This window comes from Betta splendens, chromosome 19 (genome assembly GCF_900634795.4).
Source record: "Betta splendens chromosome 19, fBetSpl5.4, whole genome shotgun sequence".
Taxonomy (NCBI): domain Eukaryota; kingdom Metazoa; phylum Chordata; class Actinopteri; order Anabantiformes; family Osphronemidae; genus Betta; species Betta splendens.
Genome location: NC_040898.2, coordinates 608,587 through 626,322, shown reverse-complemented (window position 1 = coordinate 626,322; position 17,736 = coordinate 608,587). Strand labels below are relative to the sequence as shown.

Sequence of the window (17,736 nt, the reverse complement as noted above, 5' to 3'; positions counted from 1 at the left end):
TGTCCCTCAGTGCACAAAGCTGTTCTCTGTCCTTTCTCCATCAGATGCTCTATGCTCTAAAATGCTCATTTGCCTCCAAGCTTTAGGACACTACTAAGATTCAAGATTCAAAAAACTTTATTAATGCCAGAGGGAAAATATTTTGCACACTTTGATTGTCACAGTTGGAGGTACAAACAAGAAGGACGGGAGATTAAAAATAAGAAAGAACACATCTACACACACGTCTAATTACTATTGTCTAATTACATCTATTTACTAGCTAGTTTTATTAAGTTTTATTATACATGTTACTGCATGAATGAAGATCAACCCTTACAGAGGAGCAGTTGTACAGGCTGCTGGCACCGGTAGGAAGGTTCTCCGGTGGCGTTCTGTGGAGAACCTAATACTGATCAGCCTCTGGCTGAAGGTGCTCCTCTGTCCAGCCACACACTGTGTGGGGGGTGGAGGTGTCGTCTATAGAGAGGAGTTGGACCAGCATCCTCCTCTCAGCTACAGCATGTTGGGGGTCCAGCTCCACCCCCAGAACAGAACCAGCCCTCCTGATCACTTTGTCCAGTCTGTTACTGTCTGCTACATTCATGCTGCTGTCCCTAATAGACTCAGAACATCCTCAGCATGGAGCTGCAGACGTTAAAGGACCTGAGCCTCCTCAGGAGGTACATCCTGCTCTGAGCCTTCTGGTTCACAGATGAGGAGTTCTTTTTCCAGTCCAGTTTATTGTCAGTACACTCCCAGGTATTTGCACTCAGTCACCACCTCCACCTCTTCCATTTTAATAGTGACAGGACTCCCAGATTTCCTGAAGTCTATGCAGACGTCATGCAGCAAAGGTTTTAGGCAGGTGTGAATGGGTGTTAAAATGTTATAAGTCATTATAAATGAACAACACGCTGCAAATAAACAAAAGATGAATCTAAATCAAATCAGAGTTTGGCGTTGCCACTTTTTGACTTAAAGCCTGCATCAATTCTTTTACGTGCACCTGTACAAAGTCAGGGACTTTGTAGGATTATAGTCAGATGTATGATCAGTTAAACCAAACAGTTGGTCATTTTCATCAGGTTCATCTGTGGCTAGTTCTCCCAAGATGTTTGTTAAAAACAGCAGCCAGGTTCCTTTAATAACTGATTAAAAAACTGATTACATTTTTCCCCATCTGCATAAAACGTTTGCACAGTATGTTCCCTACAGTACTTGAGTTGCAAAACAAACACTTCTATAAATTGAACAGAACTCCATCCACATCCTCCAAGTCCTCAGGGTGTCAGTGGGACCTTCTACTGCGTGAGCCGGGCGCCAAACTGCTTATTTGAAAGGGTCCTTGGATACGGTCATCTGGCTTCATCTGACCTCATGGACCTGAGTGTGATGTTTATGGTCCAAACAAGAGGTGAACAGCTGCAACATCTGCATTTGTTCTCCGTCTGTTTGTCTGGTAATATTCATCCATGGTGTAAGTCGAGTCTGCATCATTTCTTACCTCTATCCTCCACGGCGCGTGCACTGGTCCTTTAAGGCAGCCGGATCCGGAAGTGACGTAGAGGAAGTGGCTGTAGAGACGTTCGACTCTTTTACTGCGAATTTGTTTCGAACTATCAGTTTTGTGTCGCTGCCGTGTTTGAATTCGTAGCATGAGCTGAAGCTTCTTGTGTCTAACGCAGGTTTGTTCCGTGCAGTGACTCGTTGTTTGCCGCGGGGCGTGGTTCCGTCGGCTGTTCGTTCTGTTCTTATAGGTTCAGACAAAGAAAACAGAAACATGTAGATCATGGAAGCTGAATCACGACCAGGGAAAAGAAGCAGGAGCTCTGTCTTGGACACTTCACCTAAGAGTGACGGCGAAGGACGCAACGAGAGGAATTAAGTCATTACAAAAACCCCTTGTAAATTCGTTATTTTTTTAAATAAACGCGCGCCGGGTCTTTATTAAGTGTATTTTGATTTGCATTAGTTTATAGTAAATCACTGCACTGACTTAAAACGATCCGCCACAGCATCAATGCGTGTTAGGTCCGTTATGTTTGAGTTCTTTTGGTTATAAAAACGCAATAATAACTACATTAACATAATAATGACAATATTACAGCAAATTGCTTGTATTGTCCATGAAGTCGGACTTTGACAGCAGCTGAGAACGTGTCTGTTAAAAAGTAACAAGTGAGGATTGTTGTGTAATTCCACCTTCAACCTGTTTTACCCTTAAGTGACGCCCACACCACCCGTTGACCTGAGAGCGTCCCGCAGCCTGAGCCATGGAGGACGAGGTGGCGAGGAGCTTCCTGGGCAGGTTTGTGCAGGAGTTCCCGGCTGCTCTGGATGAAGGGAGCCCGTTGCCCGTCAGCGCCCTGAGCCGCAGAGTGTCTGTGGAGGAGCTGCACGGCGAGAGCCTGGAGCTGGGCCTGCGTCTGCTGACGGCCAGGTGAGAGCTGATGCTACTGTGGCCTGAGAGCCAAATGCAGACACCCTGAACCACACGAGTGGATAGTGATCAGTCAAAGGACAAGCTTGTTGTAGTGGAGCACACGCAGCTACAGGCAGCTACAGGCTGCGTGCGTGCGTGGCTGCGTGCGTGCGTGGCTGCGTGCGTGCGTGGCTGCGTGCGTGCGTGGCTGCGTGCGTGCGTGGCTGCGTGCGTGGCTGCGTGCGTGCGTGGCTGCGTGCGTGCGTGGCTGCGTGCGTGCGTGGCTGCGTGCGTGCGTGGCTGCGTGCGCGGCTGCGTGCGCGGCTGCGTGTGTGCGTGCACTCGCCCTGCTCCTTCAGCATTGCACCCCCCCCCCCAAACACAGACGCGTATGCAGTTAACACCATGATGAGGAAGCTCGTCTCCCTGTGCTCACTTCCATTGTTCTCCTCACTTCCTGTTTGGCGAGGCCCGTCCTCTCTGCCAGAGTCTGTCTCACAACATGACGTGAACCACGCATTCCATCACTCGTTTGTTTCTCCGTCTGGTGCGGAAACAGTTAGTTTCATGCTGCTGCCGTCCTGTTCACACTGGGACCTGTGTGTGTTGTTTCAGGGGCGCCTCTGCCGGCCTCGCGGCCCTCTTGTGCCATGAAGCCTATTCCCAGCTGCTTCAGAATGACCTGTCACCTTTCTACATCCCACAGGACGCGGACGCCGACCAGGAAGATAAAAAGGAACTCAAATGTAAGATCTTGGTGTGTTTAGCGTTTTTAGTTCTATTTTTCCACAGTGCTCCTCCTCTTAAGTGACGATGTGAGGCTGCAGACAGACTGGGCTGTGCAGGGTGACACCTTCTACAGTGAGAGCAGCTTACAGAAGCTGCATTCATGTCCACCAGATATCAGTCCTCTGTAACTAAGCTTCATGGCGTGAACCTGTTGCTTCAGCATATTCATGTTCCATCTCGTCTGACTGTACTTTACAGTTTTGCTGAGTCCATTGACAATGTGGCAGTTTAAAGTGCTGGTGGTGCTAATGAATGCTAACCACGCTAGAACCCTGGGCAGTGACCTGGCTGTTAACTGGGGCTTAGATGCACATCCACCAATGTGACTGGCTGGTCCCAGTGGGCTGTGCCAGGTTTGGTCCAGTCAGACCAGTGTGACCAGGCTGCTCGTCATGAGTGGTTCTGTGAACAGGCTGATCAACAGCTTGTTCTGCTGCTCTGTGGTGCATGAAGCACTTAAACCACCGCCATGTGTGTCTTCTCATCAGTGCTTCAGTCTGAGTCCGTCCAGCGCCTCTTCCTGAACACGCTGATAAATGTAGCTCTGTCATGGCATCAAAACATCCCCAGCGACCTCTGCCCGTCCCGATGGCTGCCCTGCTCCACTCACGCCATCAAGAACACTCGGCGGAAAATGGAGGACAAACACGTGGCTCTAGCAGAGTTCAACCAGCTCTTTGGCATCCAGGTAGCAGGCGTTCATCTGGACCCAGAGCTTCAAGCCTGTTCCAGAATACCCGTGTGATGTGGCCTTCCTCTCTGTGCTGTGGCAGGATGGCGTGGAGAGGGCCTACTATGCGGTGTTTGACGGCCACGGAGGCGTGGACGCGGCCACCTACGCCGCCACACACCTCCACGTTGCTCTCAGCAAACAGGAGACACTGAGGAGCGATGCAGCCGCGGCCTTTAAAGTCGCCTTTCAACACACTGATGACATGTTCAGAAGCAAAGTCCAGAGAGAGGTAGTGACAGGGTGTGGAATTAAAAGCCATTCTAAACCAGTCAATTAAAGGCATATATGGTTTTCGTGCATGTGTCAGCGTCTCCGGAGCGGCTCCACGGGTGTGGCGGTGCTGATCCAGGGTCAGGAGCTGACGGTGGCCTGGCTGGGAGACTCTCAGGCAGTACTGGTGAGAAAGGGAGAAGCTGTAACGGTCATGGAGCCTCATAAGCCAGAGAGAGAGGTGAGGATGACATGCAACGTCCGGCCACAAGAGGGCGTTGCTTTGTATCTCATTTGGTCGTTTATCTGGATGAATTAGGTTCCAGCTGAGTCTAAACTCTGCATATTTTACTCGCGTTTATTTAAAGCCGGTTAATAGATCCTTAAATAAGCAGACGCTGTTCACGTCTGTCTGTCTGTCAGACATCCTGTCTGTATCTGTGCCTCAGCTTACTGGCAGATCTTTGATTCAGCATAAGCACAAGCTGTGTGACGAAGTAAATGAAGTCTCTTTTATCGTCCAGGATGAGAAGCAGAGGATTGAGGACCTGGGGGGCTGTATAACCTTCATGGGCTGCTGGCGTGTGAATGGCACTTATGCCGTGTCCAGAGCTATAGGTGAGATGACCACATTGTCGCTGCAGTGCTGTAGGTGAGGTCGTCTAAACCCCCCCCACACACACACACACAGGTGACTTTGACCAGAAGCCCTACGTGTCCGGAGACGCAGACTGCACCGTGACCCGGCTCCACGGGGATGAGGACTACGTGCTGCTGGCGTGTGACGGCTTCTTCGATGCAGTCAGACCTTCGATGGTTCCAGAGCTGGTCCTGAACGCGCTCCAGCAGCCGGTTGATCCTGAAGAAGGAGCCGGCGCTTCGCTGAACCAGACGGAGGAGGCAGTTGGGCCCAGAGTGGCTCAGCGCCTGGTAGCCCACGCTAAAGCAGCTGGTTCCAGTGATAACATCACCGTGATGGTGGTTTTCCTGCGGCCTCCGGGGCAGCTGCTCTCTCAGGTCTCCATGACGGGAACTGCAGAAGCTGCTCTGGACTCCACGTCCCAAGATGCAGTGCCCCAGTGAAGGAGCTCTGGGCCCGACCCCACTTTGCTCAGCTACTGCCAGTGTTTGAGCCTTTCCAGGCTTTGGTGAGTGTAGTGGTTGTGTTTGAAGCAGATGGAGCCTCCGGTGCTGGTGTGGTGGAGGTTGGTTTGCTGTGTTGGTTACTCACATGTTCATCATGCGTGGTGTCACTTCTGTCTGTGTGTCAGAGCTAAACCTTGAGTCTAAATGTCGGAGCTCTGGCCAACATATTCATTATGGACAGAAGGCTGACGCGGATCTGAAACTTTGGTAACATATTAACACATAAAACACAGCTTTTATCATAAACTGATGTCAGAGTGAAATCAAAGTATTAACGCTTTGTCCTTTTAACAGTGAAGCCGTACAATGTAATCGCTACTGAATGTTTAGCGCTGGTTAAGTGTGTCGCCTTCATACATCTAGTACATGGGTTGAAATGAAGTCTTATTTTTTTAGTTGCTTTCACACGTCTGCTTCCTGCTGACTCCACGCTCTCCTAGAAGACTGTTACTCCTTTTACTTCAGTATTACAAGCAGCTGCTGGTTCATACTGGTGCTACCAACCTCACTGTGCCTGTGGCAGCCATGATTCTGGCTTCCTTTACTGCAGCTTTAACGTCCTGGGAGGGAGCTTGAACTTTCTTCAGTTTCACATGAGTTTGTTTGTTACAAGTAGTGATTTGGATGAACCCAGCAAACATCACAACAGGTGAACAACTATTGGGCATCACAGCGCAGTGGATGCTCTACGCTCAGTATTTGTGACTTTACCGTGTCCTCATCACTTCTTACAGTATTAACAACACATCAGCTATAACATATGAGCACACTTCCTGTTTCACACATGACTTCATGCATATGATGTATCAGCAGCTGAATAAAAAGGTGAACACATTCCATGTCGTAGTTGTTTCCATGCACGGGTTCTGAATAACCTGTAGGTGTGAGATCTGTGGATCTAAGTGTCTGCTGCTGCGGCTGGGACTAAATGACTGACTGACCCATCACCTGTAAGGGCGCTTAGGGAGACTGAGCCACTGCGTTCTCTACAGTACATCACACATTCAGTGCAAAGGGCTGCTTGGTGTGTAACAGCTCTAAAAGTCCGGACCTTTGTTGTAGCAGAGCAGCCTGTCGCCGTGACGGGAGGACGGTGTCTGAGGTAAGCTGGATCTAAACAGGCCTGGTTCTTCGCTCTGTGATGATTAGAACAAGCTCAAACATTTAACCACGTCTTGCCACAGATCAGCTGCTCCTGGTTTTGTTATCGCCTGTTGAAGGAGGGTAAAACGGAGCGTTCGTGGATCTGGGACAAGCTCGGAGCTTGTGCAACATGACATTTTCCAATAATCCTTTCACTTCTCGTGGCCTTTCCTCTTTCCTTTAACTCTACAATTTCTATGAAAGTGAGAATCGCTGCATGAAGAAGTCAGATTGATATTAGAGTGTTGGTCTGCAGAGTGGAGTAAGTGAAATACTGAGGCATCATGTCAGAACATGAAAGCTGAAACCTTCTCATCAGCTGATAACGCACCATGAGTCCAACTGTGGATCTGTTGATACACACCTTTACACCGTCTTCTCTGAGCCTCTCACTGTCTGATAAAGTAGTAACTGAAGGTTTACGTCCCAGCTTGTGGAACACGTTGACCCATGAACCGCAACTCTTCACACTACTGAAAGATCATGATCCACGGTTCCACAGACATGAAAGCAACAATAAGGCTTTGCTTCCAGATTACTGCACTGTAGAAAGTTTCTGTAGTTTTTACAGCAATATTACTGTATAATTCCCAAATTCGTTCTGTAGATCTTACATGCAGCTTCTTGCTGTAAAGCTGCAATGCATCTCGGTTAAAATTCATTGGCGAATTGGCGAACGGGAGAATTCTACAGTAAATATTATGTACTGTATATAATAATAATACAATATTTATTCAAGCGAGATTTTTTAAACCATAAAAACAGCTCATTTATCACGGAGCAGAAAGAAAACGGGTCAAGGCCAGTTACGATATTAAGATAGATTAAGATATTAAAATGTATATTTTTGAATCCATCATCATATAATCATGGTAAATAATTGTTTTTACAACTTTACATCAAGTCAGCTCAGGTATATTTATATCCATGTCAATTTTGCCGTCGAAAGTGCACCTCCGAGATAAAAGTAGCGATGCAGTACTAGTAGTAAGCTGGTAAGACAGCACATAACTATATACACAGGATATTATTGCAAATATCTGATCGGTTTCTGTTACAAGATTAATAGATTCAGAGCTGAAGTACTGAGATTCGCGTTCATCTATATAATATAATATAAATAAATATCGGAGTCCACGTGTGGCATCACTCTGGTGAGACTTGAGAATTAGTTTTGTTTACAGACAATAGTTTATTTGTAGATCTTATTTGCTGTAGGATTGTATTTAACGAGCACTTCTACACCAGTTACTAACTCTTCATTCCATCCCAGTAAGAAGAATCATGTTCAGAAAGAATCGTCTTCTTCTTCACAATTCATTGTTCTTGCACTTTTAAGTGAATCTGTAGAGTATTTACTGTTTATAAAAAGTTGAATTTTATTTTCCAATAAATAAAATACGTACAATGAGCAGCTTTTTGTTTTTATTCAATATTTTAATTAAAATGACATTTCACCGTAAAACTAAGTAACAGCAGTAACGGAGTGCTGTGATTTAAAACCCAGCATCTTATTACTGTGATAACTATTATGGGATTGTGATCATTACTTTAATACCAAACTACAGTAGTATTATTATTACTGCAGTACCACTTACAACAACAAACCACACACAGTTTCACTTCCACTTCTTCAGCCGTAGCGTCTCAATCTTCCTTTGCTAATTTCACCCTGTTGTTTTTGCTCTTCCACTGTTATATTTCAGTTTCACTGTTCTCTGATAATTCTATAATTCTATTCTACTCCACACACAAAAACAGCAAAGGTTTAGTTTAGACATGTTTTATTAGTAGTCTTTACACACTGTACAATGATTCCCAGACACAGGATAAATATTGCAGAGGCTCGTCCTACAGCAGCTTCTACAGCGTGGCTGAGCTCCAGGGCTGCGTGTGGCTGGAGGCCGTCGAGGCTCTGGCTGCAGCTCTGCTCGCCTGCCTGGATGAGGGGAGGACTGTGTCAGAGGACAGTGGGCACAGCCGCACAGTCTGCAGGAGCACCTGGGCCTCATTTACCTCTGTCTGTTCCTCAGGATGAGCTTCCCGAACGGCGACTGGGGATTCACACATTTGTCCTTGTTGCCGATGGTGACACTGGGAGGAGGGAGACAGCAGGTGTCAGAGCAGCAGGACGACGCAGCAGCTTCGGCGCCGCTGTGGGACTCACATGATCTCTGTCCTGGTGCAGAAGATGTTGGGCTCATATATGACGGGCTCCGCCTGGATGAGCTGCGCGTTGACTCTGCCGATGAAGCTGTTCACACACTTGCACCTGTTGGATCTGCTGCCTGGTTGTGCTGGAGGAGGGAGACACTGCATGTTAAGAGATGCTGAGTCGTGGGCCTGGACGACGTCCACCCACTCATCCTTACCTTGAACACAGAGAAGCAGCAGGCAGGAGACGGCGGCGGCGGCGGCTGACTTCATGCTGCAGGCAGGTTTGTCTGTGCTCAGCCTTCGCTTGGCTCTTTTATAGGAGCCCATCAGCAGTCTGTCTGCTTTCACTTTCATACTCGCCTTTCACTTTCTCTGGCCTTTCCTCTTTCCTTTAGCGCCACCATTTCTGTGAAACTGAGAATGCTTGGATGCAGAACCCTCCTCTGAGGAGCCTATTAGCTTGCTATTAGTGTGATGTGTGTTCTGGCGTGTTTCTGACATAATCACAGTTTGTAACTAGATCAACTGAATGTAATTAAACAAACAAGACAAAAACACCCTGTTCACATATTAACTGTCAAAAACTCAAGTATTACTGATGGTGATGATGATTGTTGTTGTTGTTGTTGCTGTTGTTGTTGTTGTGTATCATGTTATAGGAAAAATGGTTTCTTCCTTATTCTATGCAGTTATTATATGATTTATGACTTATGTTCCGCAAGAAATATCTTATGTTTTGTCTTACATCTGTTTTATGTATTGACATTTGACCTACATTGTTCAATGGTCGTCTCTGCCTGATAGACTCTCAACTCTAGCTCCCAAACCCAAGGTCGGGGAGTCGTGTCTCTGTCTGTTTAGACTTGGTGCTCCTTTCTCACAGATAGTTGGACGTCAGCGATGCAGGTGTGAGAACATAAACATCTCTACACACACAGTGGCAGGGATGAGATGGTGCATCAGTCTGATTGGGCCACACAGACGTTCCAGCGTACACGGACAGAGGGTTAAAAGGCAGAAGCATCTTGAGGACCGTGGGCTCTTTGCATCACACCTTCATGGTGTGTGCACTGATCTCACAGCTGGTTTTTGGTTTGTTGATGTGCACAATCAACATCCATGTTTTTGATTTGCTCTCCCATTATTCTTGTTTTCCTTTATTTTTACAACAAATCACACAAAAGACAACTCGCTCATCTGCCTTTTTATGGGAAAATTGCACTACAATCATTATTGTTTGATGGGGACCCTTAAAGCTCCATATAATTCTCTTAAATTTAGTGTTTGCTTTGCTGAACTGCTTCAGTTGATGAGTAAATCTGGAGCAGAGTCAGCAAAAACGTTTCATTTTCATAATTTATGGTTCTTCTCATTTCTGTGGCTTAAGGGAAACTCCCCAAAGCAGACGTGAAACATTACATCTCAGACTGTAAACACTGAATAGACACGTGTGAGAAGCGTGATGGAAATCTTGCATCTGAGGGAGAGACACAGAGACAGAGAGAGAGAGAGCTCCAGCTGCAGCATCCACAGACACAAATACAGACACGTCACATCTTCTAATAACAATTTCCTTCTGAACGGAAGCAGATGGCGACCTCTTTGGTGACCTGCACATCAACTTTACAGTAGACTGTGGTATCAGGCATGTTGTCACTTCTGCTGTCCTGCAGAGTCAGCACTTGACTTTTCATCATGGCTTGAAGGATTTTCTGAGAAATGGGAAGTGAAATTGAAGCAGTCAAGGGGAATCCACGTCCATTCTAACCTTTCAAACCTTAGAGTGAGTCTCATATATTGAGACACGAGCAGGAAAGCAGCAGTTTGCATGTTGCGTGTCATGAGGAGCGCAGCTGCAGGAGATGAGGGAGCTGCTCACACGGACTCGTGCCGGCGCCTCAGGGACTCCCAGGCTTTTTCCTGGTGGTCACTGTCACGCTGTCTGACCTTCCAAACTCATCTCTTGTTTCTTCCTGTGTTGTGGATCTGGGTTCTGCTTTGATAAGAGTAAAGTTTTAATTTGAACTACAATGTTAAACATTTTTAAATATTTCCAGTTACAGTCATTCATTTCTAATAAACGCTTCAGGAACTGAAACGTTGGGGTGAGACTGCAAACTGCCGCTGAGCTTCTTCTGATCCAACAGGTCACTTACTGAATTCAGTTACTGCTGTTAGTGCTTTTAAGTCTCCACTCAACTGAACTAAGTGTTTGAGGAAAAGGAGAGGATCGACAGTGGATCAGTCACTGTGGAGCCTGAACGAGTCATGACAAGATGAGAGTGAGGAGAATCCTAGACGTCCTGGAAAACAAGAATCATCTCTAATGACACACAACATACACATACTTAGGAGCAAAGCCCCAAAGAAACAAGGAGCACATGTGGTCACACCGAGAAGCTGCACAGAGAATGTGCACTGAGCCAGCGATCAGTAGATGACTGCAGCACTGAGGTGAGAGGCAGCAGCTGTTCAGCAGCGCTTAAACAACCACTGTTGGCTCACAGCAGGAAGGTCCTAGGTCGGACTCCAGGGTCGACCAGGAGCTTTTCTGTTCCTTGGGTTCCTCCCAGTCCAAAGACGTGCAGCTGGCTCATAAGGTGTCTGTGTGTCTGTGATGGATCGTCCAGGGTTACTGTCTCTCTTCCAGGTAACAGATGGGATCGACTCAACTCTCCTCTGACCCTTACAAGGAGTAGCTGAGAAAGGATAGATAGGATACACTTTGCTCACAGTGTCGGCTTCCTGCTGATACACAGCCCTAATGCCATCATCTGCTTCTGTGTAACACAATATTCTATAGTCTGTATCTGATTTAATATGACCTAAGGTTAATTAAACTTACACTTCCTTTTAGATAGTTAAGCTAAAACAGAAAAAGTTAGAAACAGCTTTTAATATAATAATAATATAATCTAGTAGTTTCATTTGAAAATGAGAAATGATAATTAAATAACTAATGTATTATATTGCATTGAACTGTTCAGGTACGTCCATCCAACGCGTTACCTTCCACCTGCAGGTCCTCGCGCCGCCGCCAGGGGGCGGCCTCGCGCTGCGCACATGTTGCGAACCACACGGAAACCCGAGGAAGCGTATTGTTGTTTTAAGGAACGTCTTGTTTGTGTTGCTTCCTGTGTGAAATGGACGTGAACCAACGCGCGTACTTCACTATTGTAGATAAAAAGGGACCGTTTAAATTCATTTGCTACACACGGAGGAAAAACGGAGCGTTTTGTGTCAGGTGAGTCGACGGCTGCGTTCATGAGCAGAAACAGTGGTGAACAGTGGTTCACAATAACAAAGGATCATAACATCTGAAGGGAAACTCGCTTAAGTGAAGAGTGGGTTGATAAAACCAACAAATTAAAGTTGATCTGCTTGTAATGACGTACATCTCATCCAATATGTGCCTTTGAACCGTACAGCTGGTGTTTATCCTCTGTTATACTTTGTACTAATGATGTTGCATACATGTGACTTGATGCCAGTTCGCCCGCTGTTTTGCTGTTTTTTTAGCTTGACAGATGCTGCTGATGTGTGGAGCGCTGAGTACGATGAGGACCCGACTACCGCGTCTGTACGTTCCCCAGGCTGCGCACTCTAATAATATAAACTCACTAATGCCTCACTTCAAATATGGACCTTTATCATTCTGACAATACCCTTTTTTAGGGACAGAGGTTTGCTTTGACGTCTACAGATGATTACATTGTGAAGCTCAGGTAAGATTACAGTTAGACTGACCTGCTCCATATATGTGCGCATAAACCATAATCATCAACCATAAACCTCCATCCACCTTAAAGGGCAGCCTGTAGTAGTGGGGATGTGTCTGTCGCGGTGCACGACTCCACTGCAGAGCTTCATGTGGGCTCCACTCCAGGGGACCTGAGCGTTACCCTGTCCAGGCTAAAAGGCCCACAGGCCGCGGAGGAACTGAAGGAGCTGCTGTTCGAAATGGCTGACAGTCTCACTCGCCTCAACAGTAAGACTCTTGATCTTGTGACTTGCAGCAGTTGTTGCATCACTTAAAGTGAGCGATGCCTTGTTAAAGGTCACTGTGGAATCAATTGTGATTGTGTTTTGTCTTTCTCACCAGGTACCTCCACCTTAGTCAGTCCAGTGAAAAATCACCAAAGGCGTGCTGCAGGTACCCGTTCTATCTGTTTACATGGAGAGTATTCATGCTTTTAGAGCTGCTAAACAAAAACTGTGGTGGGCTCATTATAGCTCATGTTGTTGTTGTTGTTGTTGTTGTTGTAGAAACTGACTGTACTACAAGATACTGTTACCTCACCTCTTGCATCAAATGCACCTTGTCAACCAACACTAACTGTTTGATGGATGGAGACTTTATTGCTTCTGTCTGTGTGAAGTTTGAAAACTAGCAGGTCTAGTCTGTTGCCAGATCTCTTTAATATTCTAAATTGATCTGCAATTATTAAATACCAATATTAGATCATACACAGCAGAATCCAGAATAGTCCATGTTTGTGATATAGATGTGTTGTTGATGACTGCTTCCTTCACCAACTTACACAGATCATATTGCTGTATTGTAGATTTTGAGCCCCGCCAGCATCAGAACTGTGCTTCATCAGTGACTGTGAAGAGACGACTTCCAGGGGCTTCTCTTATCAACCCAGGAGCTAAAAAGTACAGCGAATCTCAAACAGTAGCCACAGTATTTTGTAGATGTGCACATAACCAGATTGTCCTTTTTCTTTGTAGAAAACTTCAAGCTACTGGTGTGGCCTTTGATGATGCAGAAGAAGACTGATGTGGCCTCCATGGTTCCATCACTGCTGCTTATTCAACATAGAATGTCTCTTTTTAATCCATAAACACAAACTCTATCATGACAGTGACAATGACAGTATCAGAAATTGGAACAGTGATTTTTAACGATATTTATATCTGTCAATACAATGAATGTCTTTTAATGTGGTCTCTTTTTAAAAGATGTTATGTTTTAGGGTTGGGTTTAGTGAATGTGGACGTGAAATAAAGAGTTGTGTAAAAGAATTAGCATTTCCCTTTTATTCAAAGATTTATATATTTAAAGATTGTTGTAGTACAAGGTGAACAGCCTATGTTCATGTTTACAATAGATAAAGCATTGAGATTATGTAGATGACACACTACGGGAGAAGCTTTATACTTTACAGTCAATGAGCATCATGTCCCTTGCTATACTCCTGGACCCCCGATTTAAAATCATTGGGTTTTTCAGTCAAACAAAAGCCATTGAAGCTATAAAGTGACTGATCTCAGAGTGTGCTACCATTAGAAGGGCACAACAAAGCAGAGGGAAAATCACCCAGGCTTCTACCTCTCATGATGTCAGTGGAGGTAATCTATTATTTTACATTTTGACATTAGTTATTTCTGTGAGAATGTGTGTGTGTGTGTATACATATACACACACACACACACACCTATATATATATATATATATATATATATATATATATATATATACACATATATAAAGAAAAAACTCCCTTCTCACCCCACGCGGGTGGTCTTGTCCACCTTCCAAGCTCGGGTCCTCTGCCAGAGGCCAGGGAGCTTGAGGGTTCTGCGCAGTATCCTTGCTGTTCCTAGGACTGCACTTTTCTGGACTGAGATGTTGGATGTTTTTCCAGGGATCTGTTGTAGCCACTCCTCCTGTTTGGGGGTCACTGCCCCCAGTGCTCCAATCACCACAGGCACTACTGTGGCCTTCACCTTCCAAGCCTTCTCCAGTTCTTCTCTGAGCTCTTGGTATTTCTCTAGTTTCTCATGTTCCTTTTTCCTGATGTTGCCATCACTTGGTATTGCCACATCCACCACTACGGCTTTCCTCTGTTCTTTATCCACCACCACAATGTCTGGTTGGTTCGCCATTACCATTCTGTCTGTCTGTATCTGGAAGTCCCACAGGATCTTGGCTCGCTCGTTCTCTACCACCTTGGGAGGTGTTTCCCACTTTGACCTTGGGGTTTCCAGTCCATACTCTGCGCAGATGTTCCTGTATACTATGCCAGCCACTTGGTTATGGCGTTCCATGTATGCTTTCGCTGCCAGCATCTTACACCCTGCAGTTATGTGCTGGACCGTCTCAGGGGCCTCTTTGCACAGTCTACACCTTGGGTCTTGTCTGGTGTGGTAGATCTGGGCCTCTATGGCTCTGGTGCTCAGGGCATGCTCCTGTGCAGCCAGGATGAGTGCCTCTGTGCTGTCCTTCAGCCCAGCCCTTTCAAGCCATTGGTAGGATTTGTTGAGATCAACCACTTCAGTTATGTTCCGGTGGTACATCCCGTGCAAGGGCTTGTCCTCCCATGATGGTCCCTCTTCCAGCATCTCGTTCTCTGTTCTCCACTGCCTGAGACATTCACTCAGCATGTCATCTGTCGGGGCCTTATCCTTGGTGTACTTATGGATCTTTGGATGGATGTTTCATCCTGGATAGTGGCTCTCACGCTCACTAGTCCTCGGCCTCCTTCCTTGCGGCTAGCGTACAGTCTCAGGGTGCTGGATTTGGGGTGGAACCCTCCATGCATGGTGAGGAGCTTTCGTGTCTTAACATCTGTGGTCTGTATCTCTTCCTTTGGCCACCTTATTATTCCCGCAGGGTATCTGATCACTGGCAGGGCGTAGCTGTTTATTGCCTGGGATTTGTTCTTGCCATTGAGCTGGCTTCTTAGTACTTGCCTTACTCGTTGTAGGTATTTGGCTGTTGCCACATTCCTTGTTGCCTGTTCAAGGTTGCCGTTCGCCTGTGGTATTCCAAGGTACTTGTAACTGTTCTCAATGTCTGCTATTGTTCCTTCTGGGAGTGAGACCCCTTCTGTGTGGATTACCTTGCCTCTCTTTGTCACCATCCTCCCACATTTCTCGAGTCCGAATGACATCCCAATGTCCGAGCTGTAGATCCTGGTGGTGTGGATCAGCGAGTCGATGTCTCGCTCACTCTTGGCGTACAGCTTGATGTCATCCATGTAGAGGAGGTGACTTATGGTGGCCCCGTTCCGGAGTCGGTATCCATAGCCAGTCTTGTTTATTATTTGGCTGAGGGGGTTCAGACCTATGCAGAACAGCAGTGGGGACAGTGCATCTCCTTGGTATATGCCACATTTGATGGATACTTGGGCAAGTGGCTTCCCATTGGCTTCAAGGGTGGTTCTCCACAACCTCATTGAGTTTGCAATGAAGGCCCTTAGAGTTCTGTTGATGTTGTACAGCTCCAAGCATTCAATGATCCATGTGTGTGGCATTGAGTCATAGGCTTTCTTGTAGTCGATCCAGGCTGTGCACAGGTTGGTGTGTCGCACTCTGCAGTCTTGGGCGACTGTTCTGTCAACCAGGAGTTGGTGTTTGGCTCCTCTGGTATCCTTACTAATGCCCTTCTGTGCTTCGCTCATGTATTGACCCATGTGCCCACTTATCTTAGCTGCGATGATGCCTGACATGAGCTTCCATGTTGTGGAGAGGCAGGTTATTGGCGGGTAGTTGGATGGGACTGCACCCTTTGAGGGATCCTTCATTATCAGGATCGTTCGCCCTTCGGTTAGCCATTCAGGGTGAGTCCCATCCCTTAGCAGCTGGTTCATTTGTGTTGCCAGGCGCTCATGGATTGCAGTGAGCTTCTTTAGCCAGTAGGCGTGGATCATGTCAGGGCCGGGTGCTGTCCAGTTTTTCATACCCGAGACTCTTTGTTGGATGTCTGCCACTGTGATAGTCACTGGATTCTGTTCAGGGAGGTTGCTGTGGTCTTCCCTCAGATCCACCAGCCACTGTGCATCACTGTTGTGTGATGCCTCCCTCTCCCATATGCCTTTCCAGTACTGTTCAGTTTCCAGCCTTGGTGGGTCTGCTCTGTTGTTATTACCCTGCCATTGAGAGTACACTTTCGCAGGTTGTGTTGCGAACAGCCGGTTTATTCGTCTGGCTTCGTTGTCTCTGGTGTATCTCTTTAGGCGGCTGGCCAAGGCTTGTAGCCTTTGCTTGGCAGTTTCGAGTGCTTCAGGTATGGGCATCTGGCTGTACCTCTTGGGCATCGGTCTTCTCATTGCACCTCTCTGGGCCTCTGTCATTTGGCTCACTTCCCTCCGAGCTGCCTTGTTTTTTGCCTCCAACCTTCGTTTCCATGGTGGGTATTGTTTCTCATGGCTCCCATGGTTGCTGTTATAGCCAAGCACCTCTAGGATCACTGATGCTGAAGCGTATACCAGCTCATTGGTTTCCGTGATTGTTGTGGTAGGGATCGCTCTCAATGCTGCATTCACATCTTCCATGAGACTTTCTGATGGTACTTCACTTAGCCGTTGTAGTGGGGTTCGGGGTTGCCTGTTCAATCTCGCCATGATCTTATCTTTCAGGTCAGTTGCTGCCTCGCTCAGCGTATCTGTGCTTATTGGGGCTTCGTACCCAATTTCCGGTTGGGGAGATGGTGAAACCTCCCCTCTGACCTGGCGTCCTGGCTCCCCCTTGCCGTAGCATTTGTGTTGTATCTCGTCAATCTCAAGTTGTGATAGCAGTTGCCGTTTGTGGATGTTGGAACACTGAGCTACTAGTTGCTTCGCCGTCAGCCTTGAATGTGGGTTTCTCCGTTCCCATTCACCGCACATTCTTTGCATGTAACCCCTCTGACTAGGGTTACTTGAGTAGTAGCATTCCAACAGAGCCTTGTTCTCGCATCTCAGCCATTTCTTTCTTGTTCCAGTAGCCCACTTCTCGCCAAGGTGCTCTGGTTCCCCAACACCTGACGCAGACCTTGTTAGACCGGGCGACGTCTGAGCCGGTATCTCATGTGGTTCATTGTCTCTCATGATATGAGGTAGGCGGTAGCTTGAAGGGTCTTGCCCAAGGACCCACACTGGATGCCTATGCGCCCTAACCACCCGTATACAAGTCTTGCGACTTTACCGATTGAGCTATCCAGTGAGCTATATATATATATATATATATATATATATATATATACATATATATATATATATATATATATATATATATATATATATATATATATATATATATATATATATATATATATATTTCTATATTTCTATATTTCTATAAAATACGGAAATATTTATATAAAATACGGTTCAATTTTAACGTGGGTTAGGCAATTAAAGTCTTTTCAAAATTGATCTTCCCAACG

At 46.3% G+C, this 17,736-nt stretch overlaps 2 protein-coding genes across 3 annotated transcripts; both read left to right on the top strand.

The window, feature by feature from the left end:
* The first annotated feature begins 1,509 nt into the window (after positions 1 to 1,509).
* ppm1f (protein phosphatase, Mg2+/Mn2+ dependent, 1F) lies at positions 1,510 to 6,116 on the top strand. 2 transcript variants are annotated; one of them, XM_029135140.2, is made up of 8 exons: positions 1,510 to 1,667; positions 2,208 to 2,422; positions 3,020 to 3,150; positions 3,682 to 3,881; positions 3,967 to 4,155; positions 4,234 to 4,377; positions 4,661 to 4,754; positions 4,828 to 6,116. In XM_029135140.2, exons 2-8 carry the CDS (start codon positions 2,256 to 2,258, stop codon positions 5,217 to 5,219), a joined length of 1,317 nt encoding a protein of 438 aa, XP_028990973.1. In that variant the 5' UTR covers positions 1,510 to 1,667; positions 2,208 to 2,255; the 3' UTR covers positions 5,220 to 6,116. The 2 variants fall into 2 exon arrangements, with proteins under 2 accessions (XP_028990973.1, XP_028990974.1); XM_029135141.3 differs by lacking the exon at positions 1,510 to 1,667 and adding an exon at positions 1,694 to 1,886.
* A 5,530-nt stretch (positions 6,117 to 11,646) lies between these two features.
* Positions 11,647 to 13,610, top strand: paxx (PAXX non-homologous end joining factor). The gene is made up of 7 exons (XM_029135464.3): positions 11,647 to 11,826; positions 12,102 to 12,162; positions 12,258 to 12,307; positions 12,392 to 12,570; positions 12,685 to 12,735; positions 13,148 to 13,241; positions 13,317 to 13,610. Exons 1-7 carry the CDS (start codon positions 11,726 to 11,728, stop codon positions 13,363 to 13,365), a joined length of 585 nt encoding a protein of 194 aa, XP_028991297.1. The 5' UTR covers positions 11,647 to 11,725; the 3' UTR covers positions 13,366 to 13,610.
* The last annotated feature ends 4,126 nt before the right edge of the window (positions 13,611 to 17,736 follow it).